Here is an 18563-nt window from a genome sequence, read left to right as displayed (position 1 = left end):
AAATAAGAAACAGACTGCGGTGGAGGCCAAGTCATTGGGTACTTTTAAAGCACAGATGAACAGGTTCATGATTAGTTGGGGTATCAAAGTTTAGGGGAAGAATGTAAGAGAATGGGTAGAGAAGGAACGATAGATCAGCCAGGGGTCGAATGGCCTAATTCTGCTCCAATGACATAAAACAAACTGGAAAGAAAGGTACAGCCGCGTTTGTAGAGAGAGATAATAGTACACTGAAATTGTTAAATTCAATATTACATTTTGATGGCTATAACACGCTGAGAGAAAAATAATGTGCTGATCATTATGCTTACCTTGAACATCATTGGAGCAAAGTGGGAAACTATGCAGAGTGGTTAATATAGGAGATAATGTAGACTGGAAGCTCTGGGTCATCTTTATAAACTGATTGGAAGTATTCTGTAAAGTGATCACTTAATCATGCTATGTTTTAGGGTTAGGTGGTGAAAGTCGAATCACAGAGTCATTCAGTATGGAAACAATCTCATCAGCCCAGCTCATGAATGCCAACCAAGATACCCCATCTAAGCTAGTCCTATGTTCCCATGTAAGGCCCTGGAATATTTAGAATTAACCAAGCATAGCAATAGGTCCTTAAGCCTAATCCATAAATCCTGACAAAGTTGTCTCTGTGGGGGCCATGTTCCTATCCAAGTGTATTTTAAATGCTGTTATGGCACCAGTCTCAACAACTCTGGCAGCTCGTTCCATATTTCCACCACCCACTGAGTGAAGAAGGTGACCTTCAGGACTGCTGGAAAAGGGATGTTGGATAAGTGTTGATGGGGAATAAAGAAATAGCAGATAAAATGAATACGTTTTTTGCATCAGTCTTCACAGTGGAAGACACCAGCAACAAGAGAGTAAGCAGGGCAGAAGTTAGTGGAGTGGTTATTACTAGGGAGAAGGTGCTTGGGAAGCTGAAAGTGGATACGTCACCTGGACCAGATAGACTGCACCCTAGGGTTCTGAAAGAGCTGGCTTTAGAGATTGTGGAGACCTACGTGGTGATCTTTCAAGAATCAATAGTATCATGAGTGGTTCCAGGTGATTGGAAAATTGCAAATGTAACTCCATTGTTCAAGAATGGAGCAAAGCAGAAGAGGGGAAACTACAGGCTGGTTAGCATGACTTCAGTGGTTGGTAAAATTTTAGAGTCCATTGTAAAGGATGAGGTTTCTGAGTACTTTGAAGCACATGATAAAACAGGCTGACGTCAGCATGGTTATGCAAAAGGGAGATCTTGCCTGATGAATCTGTTGGAATCCTTTGAGGATGTACACAGCAGGATAGACAAAGGTCAGTCAGTTGATGTGGTTTACCTGGATAAGGTGCTATACGTGAGACTGATAGAGGATGAGAGTCCATGGTATCAGAGGGCTGCTACTAGCATGGATAGAAAGTTGGCTGAATGACAGAAGGCAGAGAACGACAATGAAGGAGGCTTTTTCTGACTGCCAGTGACTAGCGGTGTTCCACTGGGATCAGTGCTGCCGCCACTACTCTTCACATTGTACATCAATGATTTGGATGAGGGAATTGAAGGCTTTGTGATCAAGATCGCAGATAATATGAAGATAGATGGAGGGGCAAGCAGTGTAAAGAAAGCAGGTACTCTGCAGAAGGACTTGGACAGGTTGGGAGAGTTGGCTGAGAAGTAGCAGATGGAATACAGCGTAACAAAGTGTGAAGTCATGCACGTTGGTAGCAGGAATAAAGGTGTGTACTATTCTCTAAATGGGGAGAGAATTCAGAAATCGGAGGTGCAAAGGGACAGAATTGCTGGAGCAAGATTCCCAAAAGGTTAATTTCCAAGTGGAAAGCAATGCAAATGCAATGATGGCATTTATTTTTAGAGGACTAGAATATAAAAAACAGTGATGTAATTCTGAAGCTTTATAAGGCACTAGTCAGATCACAGTTGGAGTATTGTAAGCAGTTTTGGGCCCCACGTCTGAGGAAGGATGTAGTAGCATTGGAGAGAGTCCAAAGGAGGTTTACGAGAATGATCCTGAGATTGGATGAGTTAATATATAATGAGCATTTGACAGCACTGAGCCTCTACTCGCTGGAGTTTTGAAGGATGAGGGGGCACTTCATTGAAACTTACTGAATAGTGAGAGGCCTGGATAGAGTCGATGTGGAAAGGATGTTTCCAGTAGGGGGAGAGTCTAGAAAAAGAGGCCACAGCCCCAGAATAAAAGGACGTTCCTTTAGAAAGGAGATGAATCTGTGGAATTCATTGCCACATACAGTTGTGGAAGCTAAGTCAATGGAAACTTTTAAGGAGAATATTGACAGATTCTTGATTAGTACGGGTGTCAAGGGTTATGGGGAGAAAGCAGGAGATTGGGTTTGAGAGGGTGAGATAGATCAGCCATGACTGAATGGCAGAATAGATTCGATGGGCAGAATGGTCTAATTCTGCTCCTCTAATTTATGAACCTATGAACAATCATCGTATATTGCATTCATCTTACTTTCCCCCATTAAAATCAATTCCTCCAGATTCTCCCACTCATCTACATATCAGGGACAATTTATGGTGGCCAGTGTGGTTGAGTTGCTGCCGTACAGCACTTGCAGCGCCTGAGGCCTGGGTTCGATCCTGTCTATGGGTGCTGTCTGTACATAGTTTGTATGTTCTCCCCGTGACTGCGTGGGGTTTCTCCAAGATCTTCGATTTCCTCCCACACTCCAAAGATGGTGTGGACTTGGTGGGCTGGAAGACCTGTTTCCGTGCCGTATCTCTAAACTAAACTAATTAACCTACCTAACTGCATGTTTTTGTGATGTGGAAAGAAAGCTTGTGACGTCATTAGAATGTGCAAACTCCACATGGACAGCACTGGAGCTCCACATTGAACTTGGGTGCTAGAGCTGGGACGCACCACACAACTAGTGGCAACTGTACAACCTTGAATCTTATTTCATGCCGCCTTCTGACATTGACATGTTGGGGGGAAAAACAGATAATTTGACAGCTTAATTTAGAAAGAATCACTTTTGTGCGTGTCTTTAAATGTTAAGTATTTAGTCTCTCCATGAGACAGAATGAAGACAGAGTTACCTTTGTTGGATTACTTCTCTTTATGAATTCTTGATTACAAGACAATAGTGCTGATTTACCTGGTCTAATGGAATGAAATGTTAGCGGTTCCATTTTGTAATTTTATAAGAAATTATTCAGCAAGGCAATGACACAATAGTACTCATGATGCTTGTTCTTGGAAAATGGTTGATGGAGTTTCAGGAAAATTAGAAAAAATTAGGCTTACATAGAATTTTATACAACCTTAGAATCTCCAAAGATGCACATAGCTGTACAGAGGTACAGTACATTCTGTGTGTAGCAAAGTTGAAGAAATATATTAAAGTTCCTTAAATAAAAGGTATGACAACTAATTTTACTTCGGAGTCACGTGAGTGACGTGAAGAACCCGCCAGGACACATGCGTGCCATATCGCTACACGCATTGCGAAACGACAGGCGGGGTGGAACGACGTTCCCCCGCAGCGGCAAGTTTAAAAGCCAGGACCGACAGGTAAGTGGTTACTCTGCGGTCAATATTGTTCCCATACTGTTTCACAGGTGGGGAAACGATGGATAAATCGTAAAAGTCAACTAGAGCTGCGACAAAGCTGGCGTGGGAGGACCGCGGAGTTGCGGGCAGCCAGCAGCGACCGGCGGCACAGGAATCACCCGTAATGGGATCAGCTGTGCCTGACTTAGCCCCCGCACCAGCCAGATCAACACCGCGGCCGGGCGGGAAGGCAAAACGAAAAACAAACAGAGCCGTTGATTCTGATGAGTCCGACTTTGAGGAGCCGCGAGTGGCCAGCGACCGTGCGCGCTGGAACCGGATGGAGCGGCTTATGGAGCAAATGCTCCAACGTGACAGACTCCGGGAGATGGAGTCTACATAACACCCACAGAGCACCTTATGTAGGGCTGCACAGTGCACCTCCCTCGTCAGAGGGGAGTACTGGGGGTCAATTCTGGGCTGACCCCGAAGAGGGGTTTGCCGAACAAACTACAAGTGTGCAGGGGGTGCAGGAAGGAGAAAATCTACTGGACATGGTGTCCAACTACATACAGCCGGATCAGGCTGGACGAAACCTAGAACAGAAACTAGCTGCCAGCATTGATTTCCTGTCAGTCAAGCAACTACAGGAACAGGCTGTGATGGACACCACTGCCAAATATCTGGCACCAGGAAATTGCGTATCCCTGAATGTTCCAGTCGTGAATAATTGTATCTGGAAACACGTCGGAGCAGGAGTTAGAAGCCTGGATGTCAAGCTCCAGAGAATACTAAAACTACTAACAGCAGGGATCACAGCATTCACTCGCACAGTGGATGGGAAGGAAATGTCGCAAGAACAACAGGATGCACTGGCACTATTCTGCAATACGCAGTATGAAATCAATAGTATCAGAAAGAGTGCCATCCGACCTGCCTTAAATCCAAAATTTGCAGGCCTGTGCAAACCTGGAGACACAAAGCCACCAATATTATTATTTGGGGGAAACCTGTCCAAGCAGGTTAAGGAGATCGCCGAGGAGGCAAAAACCCTGGGGCTCATAAAGGCGACAACAAAGGACCTCCCACAGCCAAAGGCAGCACCCTTACGCACCCACTAGCAGAACAAGAGAAGCTGGTGAAAGCTCAAAGGCCGGGCATACAGGACAGCAGTCTTTTTTAGGCCATGGCCCAGACCGGCCTTCGTGGAAAATGCGCAAACCCCAAACCCAAACCCCGGCGCCTCAACCTCCTCGAAGACTACACAGGAAGAATAAACCTTCCACTGGTAACCATGGAGGTAGGTGGGTCTGGTCCCTTACAAATTACAGGAAGTGTGGATAATACACATATCGGTGGAAGATTACACTTCTTTTGGGATGCATGGAGTACATTAACTACAGACACTTATATCCTAAACAGTATCCAGGGATATACCATTGAATTTGTGCACAAAAACAGCCCCCCAGTTCAGCATGTACCGAACCGAACGTTCGTACTTTCACGAAAAGAAAAATTAGAAGCACATGCTGAACTGGTGAGGCTTCACGCAAAGGGGGTAATTGAAAAAACCCAACATGATTCTCTGGAATTTGTGTCTAATATCTTTACAAAAAACAAAAAAGATGGTGGTTGTCGCATCATCATAGATTTGACCAAATTGAATACATGTGTGCAATATATTCATTTCAAAATGGAAACCTTTGTTACTGCCAAACAATTGATTTCCAAAGGCTACTTCATGGCTAGCATCGACTTACAAGATGCTTACTAATCAGTGCCTATACGGACTGACCACAGATGTTATTTAAAATTCAACTGGATGGGGCAGAATGGCAGTATAGAGCTCTACCAAATGAATTAACATCAGCCCCCAGGCTGTTTACAAAAATGTTGAAACCAGCCCTAGCGTTTCTTCGGAAACAAAAACATATGATCATGGCCTATCTAGATGACAAATTAATTGTGGGCAAAACTTTGGAATTAGCCAAACTAGCTGTATCAGCCACCAAACAATTGTTTGAGAAACTGGGGTTCATCATCCATCCAGTTAAATCTAAACTAACGCCTTCCACCATAATGGATTATTTGGGGTTCACTATTGACTCAGTTCACATGTCGGTGACTTTACCAAAGGACAAGGCTACAGTCTTAACTGAGGTCTGCAACAACCTCATTGACATCAGTGAACCATCTATCAGATTGGTAGCAAGTGTGATTGGCAAAATAGTGGCTGCTTTTCCAGCCACACAATTTGGACCTTTGTATTATCAAAATTTACAAAGGGCAAAAATACAAGCACTCAAAATTAATGCTGGTCATTTCGACAGACCAATGAAGCTACCAATCAAAGCAATTATGGAATTAAAATGGTGGAGGGATAACATTCGGTATTGTTCCAGCCCTATCATTATCAGCAACCCCTCAGTGGCGCTACAAACTGATGCCAGTGCACTTGGTTGGGGTGCTACCAATTCCATCTCCAGCTGTGGAGGTAGATGGAATGCACAGGAGGCATCATTACTACAGACACTTGGCATAAACTACCTGGAAATGTTGGGTGCGTTCTATGGCCTAAAGTCATACTGTTCTGGAATATATCACCAGCATGTTAGACTGCATATTGACAATACCACCGTGGTGGCATATATTAACCATATGGGTGGAATCAAATCGACATCATGTGACAATCTGGCTAATACAATTTGGCAATGGTGTATCCAGATAAATATTTGGATATCTGCTACTTACCTACCAGGTAACCTAAATTCAGTGGCAGACACCAGGTCACGCAAATTCAATGAAAACATCGAATGGATGTTGGATATAAAAGTATTTGCTGATATTGTAGCATGGTATGGAACACCAGATATCGATCTATTTGCATCTAGACTCAATCACCAGTTACCAAACTATGTTTCTTGGGAACCAGACCCTGGGGCATCAGCGATAGATGCTTTTTCGCTGCATTGGGGGAAATTGTTTTTCTATGCATTCCCTCCTTTCTGCCTCATCAGTCGGGTATTACGCAAAATACAACAAGACTCGGCGTCTGGTATTTTGGTAGTGCCCGATTGGCCTACTCAACCATGGTTCCCTGTGATACTCGACATGGTCTTAGAACCATGTATCACCATCCTGAAACGACCAGATTTGTTGGTTCATCCCGTAACTGGGGATAGCCATCTATGTCATAATACGACAAACTTATTAATTTGTAGAGTCTAAAGAAACCTCTACTGGACCTGGGACTGATGGACCGAACATTGAACATTATCTCAGTGGCTCACAGGCAGTCCACCAAAAAACAATATCTGGTATACATCAGGAAATGGGAGATATATTGTCACAGAAACAACATCACTTACAGCTCGATGAACATAACGTCTGTTCTGGAATTCCTGGCAGGCCTCCATTATGATGAGGGGCTCAGTTACAGTGCCATTAACTGCGCCAGAAGTGCCCTTTCAGCATATTTATGGCGAGGATCAGAGCGTCATTCGGTTGGGACTCACCCCCTGGTAACCAAACTTATGAGGGGAATTTTTAATATCAATCCCCCAAGAACCAGGTACTCTCAAATATGGGATGTGAGTATTGTCCTAACATTGCTAAGGAACTGGTCTCCAGCAACAGCTCTGTCCCTGCAAAAACTGACGCATCAAACAGTCATGCTGATGGCTTTGGTCACAGCACAAAGGGTACAGTCTTTACATGTTAAGGCTGGACAATATGACTTCTTCAACAAGAAATATAACTTTTCATATTCACGAATTAGTCAACAGAACAGACCGGGATCATCAGGCCTCAAAATAGAATTTAGGGCTTACCCTATAGATGATCGTCTCTGTATAATAAGACATTTATTGTTATATATGGAGAACACCAAAAACATCAGAGGCAATGAGATGGCACTACTAATCAGCCACAAGCAACCCCACAAAAAAGTGTCGGTTCAAACTATTTCCAGATGGCTGAAACAGGTTTTAACAACAGCTGGGGTGGATACTAACATATTCAAATCTCATTCCACCAGGGCTGCAGCTACATCGGCAGCTATGGAGTAGGACGTACCGATGGACCAAATCCTGGAGACAGCAGGATGGTCAAGAAAAAAAACTTTCCAACAATTCTACCATAAACCAGTGGTTAAACCTGGAACTTTTGCAGAATCAATTTTAAGTTCTGTAATATGATTTCACCCCATGAAATAGGGGCTATAATTTGTTGTTAATAAATTTATCATGGATTTTCAATGTCAGATTCATGTTTAAACATGTTAACACAATTCCTCCCTTAGTCAATTAAGGCAGATGTGATGCATGGACTCGTTTCCACGGCATGAAATCACAGACCTTTGAAATCTTCACGTAGTCACTCACGTGACTCCGAAGTAAAATAGTAAGATTAAACGAGCTTACCAGTTCGAAGTTTGATCGTTATTTTATGAGGAGTAACGTTGAGGGATTACGTGCCCTCCGCTCCCACCCTTGATCATAAAGTTCAACTGTTATCCTCTTCTCTAATCTTACTATGTTCAGTAATTACTGTTATCTGTGATTTCACACCGCTGCTTTGAAGAATGACACGCATGCGGCCTGGCGGGTTCATCACGTAATCCCTCAACGTTACTCCTCATAAAATAACGATCAAACTTCAAACTGGTAAGTTCTCGTTTAATCTTACTATTAAGTCTTTCAGATTAGTGGAGCGAGGAATGTTGACCATGGTACACATAGGATGTCCCTTATTTATTGAATAGTGCCACTTTATCTTATACATCACCAAACTGGTCAAGTGGGTTCTTTAATTTAATGCCTAACGTGAAATATGGCATATCTTGCAATGCAATATTCCCTCATTTCTGCACTAAAAAAGTAGATATCATCAGTAAGAAAAGTAGAAAGTACCTAAAGTACTCAGCAGGTCAGGTAGTATCTGTGGAATGAGAAACAGAGTTAAGGGCCTGTCCCACTTGGGCTTCATTTCCGCATCACGCAGGCGGCGCGCGAGGATTTTGAGAATCCCAAATTCCTGGGGCGCTGCGCGCAACTGCGCGTCACTGCCTATGGCACCAAGTCTCACCATGCGCCATGCGTGCGTTACGCACGGGTCGTGCGTCGTGGCGCATAAATTATGTCGCGTAAATGACGCGCAAAGAATGCACAAGTGGGACAGGCCCTTTAATGTTTCAGCTGAGAAGCCCTTGATCAGCTGTCAGTAATCCACAAAAGAACAATCTAAAAGCAAATTACAGCTGACATTGACTTGCAGAAACAGCAAAATAGCCCACATCAACAAAATTTACAAAAGCATTGAGCCATTTATTTTTTACAATGTATTGAAAATTTACATCATAGATTCATACATTTTACAAATTCTTTTTTTCATAAAAATATATTTCTTTACAAAAGAAATTTTTATGCATCTAATTATAATAAACATGATACAGAGGAGTAAGGAGGTTGTACATGAAATTTGTTTCAGGTACAATTTAATAATTGTTCTAATTTTGGTGGACATACTCTGTTTATTGCAGTCACAAATGGATATAAACCTGGGTGAGTAGGAACATGTGAGACAACTTTAACTAAATAATTTCTGTCGATTTTAGTGGAGCTTAAGATGCACTGTGAAATTCATACATTTGAATGTAATCAATTCTGGTGATTAAAGATAATTGGATCTTAGAGCCCAATGCTCGGTCTTAATCCTGGAAGTAAGTCACTCACAGGACATGTTAGGACCAACAACCTTGGCTGCAATCAAAGTTTGGTAGACCCAATGCAAACATTACAGTTACAACAATATTAATATCTCCAGTTAGTGAATAAGTCTTTCAGCAAAATTAAACAGATTACTTTAGTTTGATCGTACTTCTTAACTTTTCATGCGAGTGCTTTTCTTTGACAGTGGTAATAATCCTTTGCATGTAATGAGCTGAGCTTCAGAGTGCGAACAACTATTAAATAGCAATGAACAGTGGAGACTTGTTGCTTCTGCAATGTTTTGTATGATATAGCTCTACCCATTAAGGCAAATGTTAAGAAGGTGACCACATGGGGTGCAAGGAGTTGTGTGGTATTTGGCTGCCATTCTCACAGTAGAACAAACATCTGATATCAAGATGAGCTCCAAGATACATCACAATCATCCATGCGAGAGATACATTTCTTGTCTCATTAACAAACAGACTCATACTTCATTTACATCCACTGTGCAGATGCACAATGGAAACAAACATATGCATTGTCATAATTAAAGAATGGGCAAGGCAAACAACTGGCACAGGTAATATCCTCTCGTACTGTAGTCTATATTTTTGCACTTTCTGTATTACAAGATTCCAATCAAATTTAACCAAATATGTTGGCTCTAGTTACCATACATCCAAAACCATAATACCAAATTAATAATGCAAAACGGATGACATCCACTCCATAAATTACCTTATGTTGAAAGGGACTGGATGAACTATTGTAAGCAGATACATAAGACCATAACTTTATTAGATAATAAATAAAATGGTTTGTTGCAATAAAAACACAATAGAATAATTAAATAATAATGAAGCATGCAACACATCGTGCATATGCGTATTTTGAAAATGATATAGTATAAATATTTCTCATTTTACTCTGGCAAGAATTCTATATTTTGTACGAAGAATACCAATTTAAATAAAAAAATATGGAGGAAAAATTGAATAAATGAAGTGATTTTTCTTGGCGATCAAAAAAGATTGAGAGTGTTCCATAGAAATCTGTTTAGTGAGTACCACACTGGCTGTTTTATACTCAAATATTCAAAATCAGTTTCGCAGTTGCACCTTACAAAGTTTTCTTTTTACACTTACACTAGAAAGCAAAACCTGTAATAATCTTACTATACAGTACTTCATGGTCTTTGTTACATATGCAGTGTTCCTACCTCATGCCAAATCCTAGCCCATATTGTTAGCAACATTGAAAACTGTTTCAATGCTCCTCAAATATCTGCAGTTTTCTTCTGAGAAAGTACTTAGGATTTTTTTTTGAAAAAATTGTGGCTAAGCACTCTTAGAGTGCAGCTAAAGTTGCCGAAAAGTTACAGAACGAAGAGCATATCTGTTCCAACTGGGTGAGCCATGAAAACGTGTTCTTTTTTTCTGGTTCTTCAGATAAATCTGGTACGTTAAATTCCTGAAAAGTGTGCTTTAAATAGCAGTGAACCAAATGTGCATTGTACATAAGTTGGTTTAGTCAGAATCTAGATGTCCCAAGGATGCAAAGCGCTAGATGTGTATCAGGCTATGTAATCAAACCAAGTTTCTGCTTTATACCATTGTACAGACTGTGTTGAGATTGGGATCAAATCGAACTGCCTTTCCTTCTGCTGATTTTGCATTTGTATCGTACATTGGATTTTCAAAAGCTGCTTGCCCATTATTGTTTTCATGTACAGAGCAGCCAGTGTACTGCGTCTTGGGAGCAGTCCTGCAGAGAAAAAGAGAGAAATAACAACTTTGAACCTGAGCTCATGGCACAATGTTATTTGAAGAACACCAAAGGGCACAAATGGAACATTTAGCTACTCCGTTTGAATCAGTTTTCTGAAGTAGTTCCTAGATGTTTCCCACATTTTGCAAAGTTTTCTTATTTTAAAGAATATATCGGATTTCCTTTGCAATTTCCTATCAAATCAGTACTCAGTGCACATTTAGGTATTGTGTTTTGAGTTTCTTAGTAAGAACTTTTTTTTCCTCTTTTTTTTAAACCTCTGGTTGCTATCATTCTAACAGCATAAATGGCTTCACTGATATCTTTCTGCAATTTTCTGTACTTTCTGCATTGGTCTCTCAATATCAAGTATAAATGAGCAGAAAAAAATAATTTCCACATTGATTTTCTTGTCATTAATTTGACAAAGATTAATACATCTGATGTTATTTTCAGGAGATTGACAGGTATTTGAAGAGTTTTTCCAGCATCCAAGGGAACTATAATGGTTCATGACTTCAGCTGCAAGGTATTATCAATAATAAATAAGTATATTTAGATTTATAATATTTTTCAGTTAATGTATAATCACTTTAATGAAGTTTATTTTATTTCTAATCAGCTTCTTATTATTATGTATGGTAGAGATGAGCCTGAAGCTTTCGTTGGATATCACAACATTTTTACACATCACAGTTGATAATTTTATCTAAAGACCCAGTTGATAAGCGACTTTGCACTTGTACATGTCACTTCTGTAGTTTCCTCATATTTTATAAATCATAATTAATATCACCAGCATTTTTTTTTTGCTGTGCATACATGATAGACATAGGACTTGAAAGCCGGAACAGATCTTAACTGAAGGGTTTCGGTATGCTCAATGTCGGTTAAAAGGCAATCCATTCCAAGGTCAATGTTGGGGATTTCCAAGCTGCTGATCTCAAATGAGGTAAGTTTGAATTTAATCTTCTCATCATCTCTTATGTTCTCAAATTCCATGAACTATCTCAACTTCCTGCTACTAATTTTACCTTGTATCATTAGATTTGATTCCAACTCCAGAAACTACTCATCGGCATCCACCCCCCCCCCCCCCCACCTGACCTGATCTCCTCTTTGAACCCCACCTGAAACTTCTGCTTGGCTCCTTGTGCTCCCCAAATCCACTCCCAGCCCACCACTTCCATCCACAACTCACTATCTTCTTCATCTTTCCAGCAAGCCTCACCCAAACCATCCATTCTTCCTCTGCTCACATCCTCATGCTCTACTCAAAGAGTCATAGAGTGATACAGCATGGAAACTGGCCCGTTGGACTAAGTTGCCCACACCAGCCAACATGTCCCAGCTACACTAGTCCTACCTGCCTGCGTTTGGCCCATATCCCTCCAAGTCTGCCTTATGTTTCTTAAACATTGGGATAGTCCCTACTACCTCAACTACCTCCACTCGTTCCCCCTCACCCCTCAGATTCCATTTAAACCTTTTCCCCTTCACCTTAAACCAATGTCCTCTGGTCCTTGATTCACCTATTCTGGGCAAGAGACTCTGTGCATCTACCCGATCTATTCCTCTCGTGTTTTTATACTGTTCTGTGATCTTCTGTCCAATCCCACCCTCAATCTGTTCACCACCATCTCTGTTCCATGGAGTAAGGTAATGGAGAAGATGGCCAAGTGCCTTTTTGGGTGCAAGGCCAGTTCCACTGTGTCCTTTTTGGGTTTTCTGTTCAGTGGGCCATCAGGGCCTCAGAACCCTGAAGAGTCCAGACTTATTTCCAATGTGCAATCAAATGCCAAGGACCTCTGAGGTAACCGAGACCTGAAATATCAACTTAACCCTTGTTTTGTGCAAATTTACATTTTGATAAAATAGCTAAGCTGTCATTCAACAGCTGTTGAAAGTCTTATTGAACAAATAATTGCCTCTTTAAAATCCTGCAAATGCTCATTTGGAAGTCGGCCACAGCTTTTCATGATATGCTCTTGCCCCAATGACCTCTAGTGAATAAACAATTCATTGTTATGCAATTCAAGTCCTAATTAAAAGAACACCAATGCTTTAGTGATGATAGAGATGCATGGCTAAACCCAGTCACAAAGTGAAACGTTTTGGGGAACTTTCAACGGGTGCCTTATTTGCAAAACACACATTTTAATCCTTTATCCAAAATTAACCACCTATGTCTACCATGTAATAAAGACAATTGTTTGGATAAGTAGTCAAAATTGATTTAGAATTATAATAAAATGTTAGTTGAAACCTACCTTTGTTTATAAAGATAAAACCCAAATCCTGCAAATATAAGAGCAAAGAAAGGCACAAGGATGGCGATGGCAACAGAGCTACTATTTGTACCATGTGGTTGATTGGGAGAATTTGAGCCATGACTTGAGTTCAGACCTGCAGTAAAAAATAGTGGTATGAGACACAGCAAAGGAGCAACTGCATTGCAAAGCATTCAAATCCAAACCTACATACCTGGGAGAAATTGGAAATACATATGATTTGAACATGCATTTTTATGTTCAAGTTTTTTTAGATAGCTAAAATTATAATTCCAGAATTAAATAATGTTCTTACAATGAACATAATCTTAGTTGCTGGATTAAAGCCTGATACTAATAATCAATCAGGAATCACTTTGATTGATGAAAAGGTGTTTGTTAATTAATGTAATTAATGTAACTGATATCACTTGATTTTTTGAAAGCTACCTTTCATTTTATGTGGAAAGCATATATCATTGCCAAATTAATTGCAAAATGTAATGTGTACTACAATAATTTTTGCTGAGGTCGGCTTTTTAAAAATTGTTATCATGGTTGACTAATTCATTGAATTAGTGCATGGATCAGTGCAAATGTCAAAAATAATAGTTTAATTTCATTGTCTGTAAATGCACAGCAAGCATTATATTAAAACTATTCTTTATCTTCAAAGACTATTTTAAGCCACTGTTTTAGATTCTTTAAAAAAAAATCAATTTTGGACTTGCACCTCAGCAACTTCAAACATCAATTTTTACTAACGGAATTCATATCAAGATTTACTTGACACAAAATAAACCTAATTTTTTTCGTTGCCACAAATTCCTTTATTTCTGTGGGGATTATCTTGGGTCAAACTCCTTTCATCCTTGGAAATTAATTCTTCTTATATGATTGTTGTTTGAGATATAAGGGCCCTAAATAATAATTTAGAATAACATTGATTGGTGATATATAAACATTTAGAATATCATTTTTAATGCAGCAATACAAAAGTAACCAAAATAAGACTATGAAATCAGTTGGCGATAAATCCAGTCTCTAAACCAGCACTGTGTGTGGCACCATTTTCACAGATGCAATTATTGTTAGGTTATTCTCATGTTATACTGTAGGTTTTCACATTTTCCTTCAGTGTTAAATAGCAATAAAAAAGAAAAACTCAAAGAGGGAATATCACCTCAATTTGAACAAATCACCCAACAGGGAAGGTTTCAATAAAGTCAAATGTGTAAAAACGTACAGGTTGGCAGGACTGCCTGAAATATTCAAAGCAAAGCTAATTAACAGCTTCTCCATAATAGGGGCATTATGTCATGTACTGCACATTTTCTTTGTTGATTTCCAAACATAGATTTATGTTTAAATGGGCAATCTTTTAACAGCACTGGCTCAGTTGCCTGCAAATATCCTTAGGCCAATTATAAACTAATCCCTGGAGGTATGGAAAGTTTGAGGTTGCCGCTGGCAAGATTTAGTTTAAGCATTCTGCAAACTCTGCTCAGCAAATCCAACTGTATTGCAACATAATTCAACACTAACTTTCTTCTGTTCTTATATTTTCAATCACTGCAGAAGCATATTTCACAATTTTTGATCAGTGACAAATTCTTCACAAAGCAATCCAATGACACACTTTAATGTGTAGGAAGGAACTGCAGGTGCTGGTTTAAACTGAAGAAAGGCACAAAAAGCTAGTGTAACTCAATGGGACAGGCAGCATCTCTGGAGTGAAGGAATGGGTGACGTTTCAGGTCGAGACCCTTTTTCAGTTACTCCAGCATTTTGTGTCTATCTTCGACTTAGACTTTAAACTTGCTGCAGTGATTTTGGTTGGGCGGGACTGGTGTGCTGTGCATGACTAGAAGAACCACAATGGATAAGCATCAGATGAGCATGACAGTGTTACCTCACTGTTGACTGTGCAATCCTGCTCCTTCTCGATCTCAGCGCAGCATTTGATACAGTCGACCACACCATCCTAATTGACCATCTCCGGTACGGGGTTGGTATTGATGGCACTACCCTGAGCTGGTTCATCTCCAACCTTAAAGGTAGGAATTTCTCTACTAACATAGGCAACTCTTTCTCTTCCCCAGCTAGCCTCTGCTGTGAGGTTCCACAAGGTTCCATCCTTGGCCCCATTCTCTTCTCCCTGAACATGCTCCCCTTAGGCCAAGTCATGGAAAGGCACGGCATTTCCTTCCATTGCTACGCAGACAATACACAACTCTATCTCCCCCTGAAGCCCAAAAAACAATCAAATCTGCTTAACCTTATCTGCTGCCTCGAGGATATAAAGTGCTGGATGGCCCAGAACTTCCTCCAACTAAACAAGAGTATGTCTGAGGTCATCCTTCTCGGCCCCTCGGACTCAATCAAAATGATAGCAGGCAGCCTTGGAAGCCTTACCCAACTACTCAAACCTCACGTCAAAAACCTTGGTGTGATATTTGACTCAGCATTGAAATTTGACAAACAAGTCAATGCCGTGGTAAAAGCTAGCTTCTTTCAGCTTCGGACGATAGCTAAAATAAAACAATTCCTCCAGTTTCATGACCTCGAAAAGATCATCCACACATTTATCTCCTCCCGCCTAGATTACTGCAACTCCCTCTACACTGGCATCAGCCAATCTTCCCTGTCCCGCCTGCAACTGGTCCAAAACGCCTCAGCGAGACTCCTGACGGGCACCCGAAAAAGGGACCACATCACCCCGATTCTGGCCTCCACTGGCTCCCTGTGCGGTTCCGAATAAATTTAAAGATCCTCCTTTATGTCTACAAAGCCCTCAATGGGCTTGCCCCCACCTACATCACAAGTCTGCTTACCCACCACACCACCTCCAGGTCCCTCAGATCGGCCGACTTTGGGTTGCTGAACATCCCGCGGTCTAGGCATAAGCTCAGGGGCGACCGCGCCTTTGCGGTTGCAGCTCCTAGACTGTGGAACAGCATCCCTCTTCCCATCAGAACTGCCCCCTCCATCGACTCCTTTAAGTCGAGACTTAAAACTCATCTCTACTCCCAAGCCCTTCTTGAAGTCCTCTGAGGGAGGGCTATATGTATGTAGTGATGTTTGTATTTAATCTATGAACCACTGTTGTTTTTTATACTATTCTTATACCAATGTAAAGCACTTTAGCCAACGAGAGTTGTTTTTAAATGTGCTATATAAATAAAAGTGACTTGACTTGACTTGACTACTCAGTCTGGCTGCTTGGATTTGAAATTGGTGACTGCTTGACTGAACTTCCATTGCGTTTTGAGAATAATGATGGTGGACTTTCACACACTCGTTACAACAAAATCGATGAAATAAAATCACTACAGATAATCCAACTGTTCATACTGTTGAATTCTAAGATAATGAAACAGAGAGGGACACAAGGGAGGGCGGATCTGAAATCTTAAGCAAAGCACAAAATGCTCGGTAACTCAGAGGGTTAGACAGCACCTATGGAGGGGATGGATAGGCAGCATTTTGGGTAGGAACCCTTTCTGGCTTCATTAGCTGGAAGAAGGGTCCCAAATCCAAACTATCGCCTATCCATTCCCTCCACAGATGTTGCCTGAACCACTATGATCCCCCAGCACTTTATGCTTTGCTGTTGATAATGAAACAGACAATAGACAATAGACAACATACAATAGGTGCAGGAGTAGGCCATTTGGCCCTTTGAGCCAGCACCACCATTCAATGTGATCATGGCTGATCATCCCCAATCAGTACCTTGTTCCTGCCTTCTCCCCATATCCCCTGACTCCGCTATTTTTAAGAGCCCTATCTAGCTGTCTCTTGAAAGCATCCAAAGAACCTGCCTCCGAGGCAGAGAATTCCACAGACTCACCACTCTCTGTGAGAAAAAGTGTTTCCACGTCCCCATTTTAAATGGCCTACTCCTTATTCTTAAACTGTGGGCCCTGGTTCTGGACCCCCAACATCGGGAACATGTTTCCTGCCTCTAGCGTGTCCAAGCCCTTAACAATCTTAAATTTTTCAATGAGATAACCTCTCATCCTTCTAAACTCCAGAGTGTACAAGCCCAGCTGCTCCATTCTCTCAGCATATGATAGTCCCACCATCCCGGGAATTAACCTTGTAAACCTATGCTGCACTCCCTCAATAGCAAGAATGTCCTTCCTCAAATTAGGGGACCAAAACTGCACACAATACTCCAGGTGTGGTCTCACAAGGGCTCTGTACAACTGCAGAAGGACATTTTTTTTTTTTTTAACGGTTTTATTCATCACATTGCACATAAAGTGCAAGTGAAATGAATTTGCCAGCAGCGGTACAATAATAATAACTTTATTTATAATAACTTTATTTATAAAGCACTTTAAACAACTACAGTTGCCACAAAGAGCTGTACATGAGAAATCATGAACAAAAAGCTATTACAAACAATTAAAAACCATTAAAAACCATAAAACGAAGGACTATAAAAAACACACTAAAAATTAAAAGACATTAAAAGCACTAAAAACAGGAGCAATGCCTCAGCCAGCGTCGAAAGCCAAAGAATAAAAATATGTTTTTAGGGAGGATTTGAAGATGGACAGTGAGGGGGCCTGTCTGATGTGCAACGGCAAGGTGTTCCAGAGTGCCGGAGCAGCAACAGAAAAGGCTCTATCCGCTCTGAGCTTCCGCTTAGACCTTGGTACCTCAAGGAGCAGCTGATCAGCTGACCTGAGGCACTGGGCAGGAGCATATAGGTGGAGCAGCTCAGAGAGGTAAGGCGGGGCGAGCCCATTCAACGATTTAAAAACAAATAAAAGAATTTTGAAATGAACTCGAAAGTGCACAATGATAAAGAACACACAATACACAATAAAAATGTAACACTAATTTTGCTCCTATGTTCGATTCCTCTTGTTATAAAGGCGAACATGCCATTTGCTTTCTTCACTGCCTGCTGTACCTGCATGCTTACTTTCATAGACTGATGTACAAGGACCCCCAGATCCCGTTGTACTTCCCCTTTTCCCAACTTGACGCAATTTAGATAGTAATCTGCCTTCCTGTTTGTGCTACCAAAGTGGATAACCTCACATTAATCCGCATTAAACTTCATCTGCCATGCATCTGCCCACTCCCCCAACCTGTCCAACTCACCCTTCATTCTCATAGCATTCTCCTCACAGTTCACGCTGCCACCCAGCTTTGTGTCATCTGCAAATTTGCTAATGTTACTTTGAATCCCTTCATCCAAATAATTGATGTATATTGTAAATAGCTGCGGTCCCAGCACCGAGCCTTGCGGTACC

At 41.1% G+C, this 18563-nt stretch overlaps 1 protein-coding gene across 1 annotated transcript in view; it reads right to left on the bottom strand.

Annotated features, from left to right (window-relative positions):
• Nucleotides 1–8976: 8976 nt before the first annotated feature.
• The window catches only part of csmd3 (CUB and Sushi multiple domains 3), a 751933-nt gene continuing 742346 nt past the window's right edge, over nucleotides 8977–18563 (bottom strand). Inside the window, 2 exon segments of the mRNA XM_033020379.1 lie at nucleotides 8977–11017; nucleotides 13291–13426. Coding sequence (XP_032876270.1) covers nucleotides 10858–11017; nucleotides 13291–13426 — 296 coding nt within the window. The 3' untranslated portion in view covers nucleotides 8977–10857.

This window comes from Amblyraja radiata, chromosome 4 (genome assembly GCF_010909765.2).
Source record: "Amblyraja radiata isolate CabotCenter1 chromosome 4, sAmbRad1.1.pri, whole genome shotgun sequence".
NCBI classification, from domain to species: domain Eukaryota; kingdom Metazoa; phylum Chordata; class Chondrichthyes; order Rajiformes; family Rajidae; genus Amblyraja; species Amblyraja radiata.
This window is presented reverse-complemented; position numbering and strand designations above follow the sequence as displayed.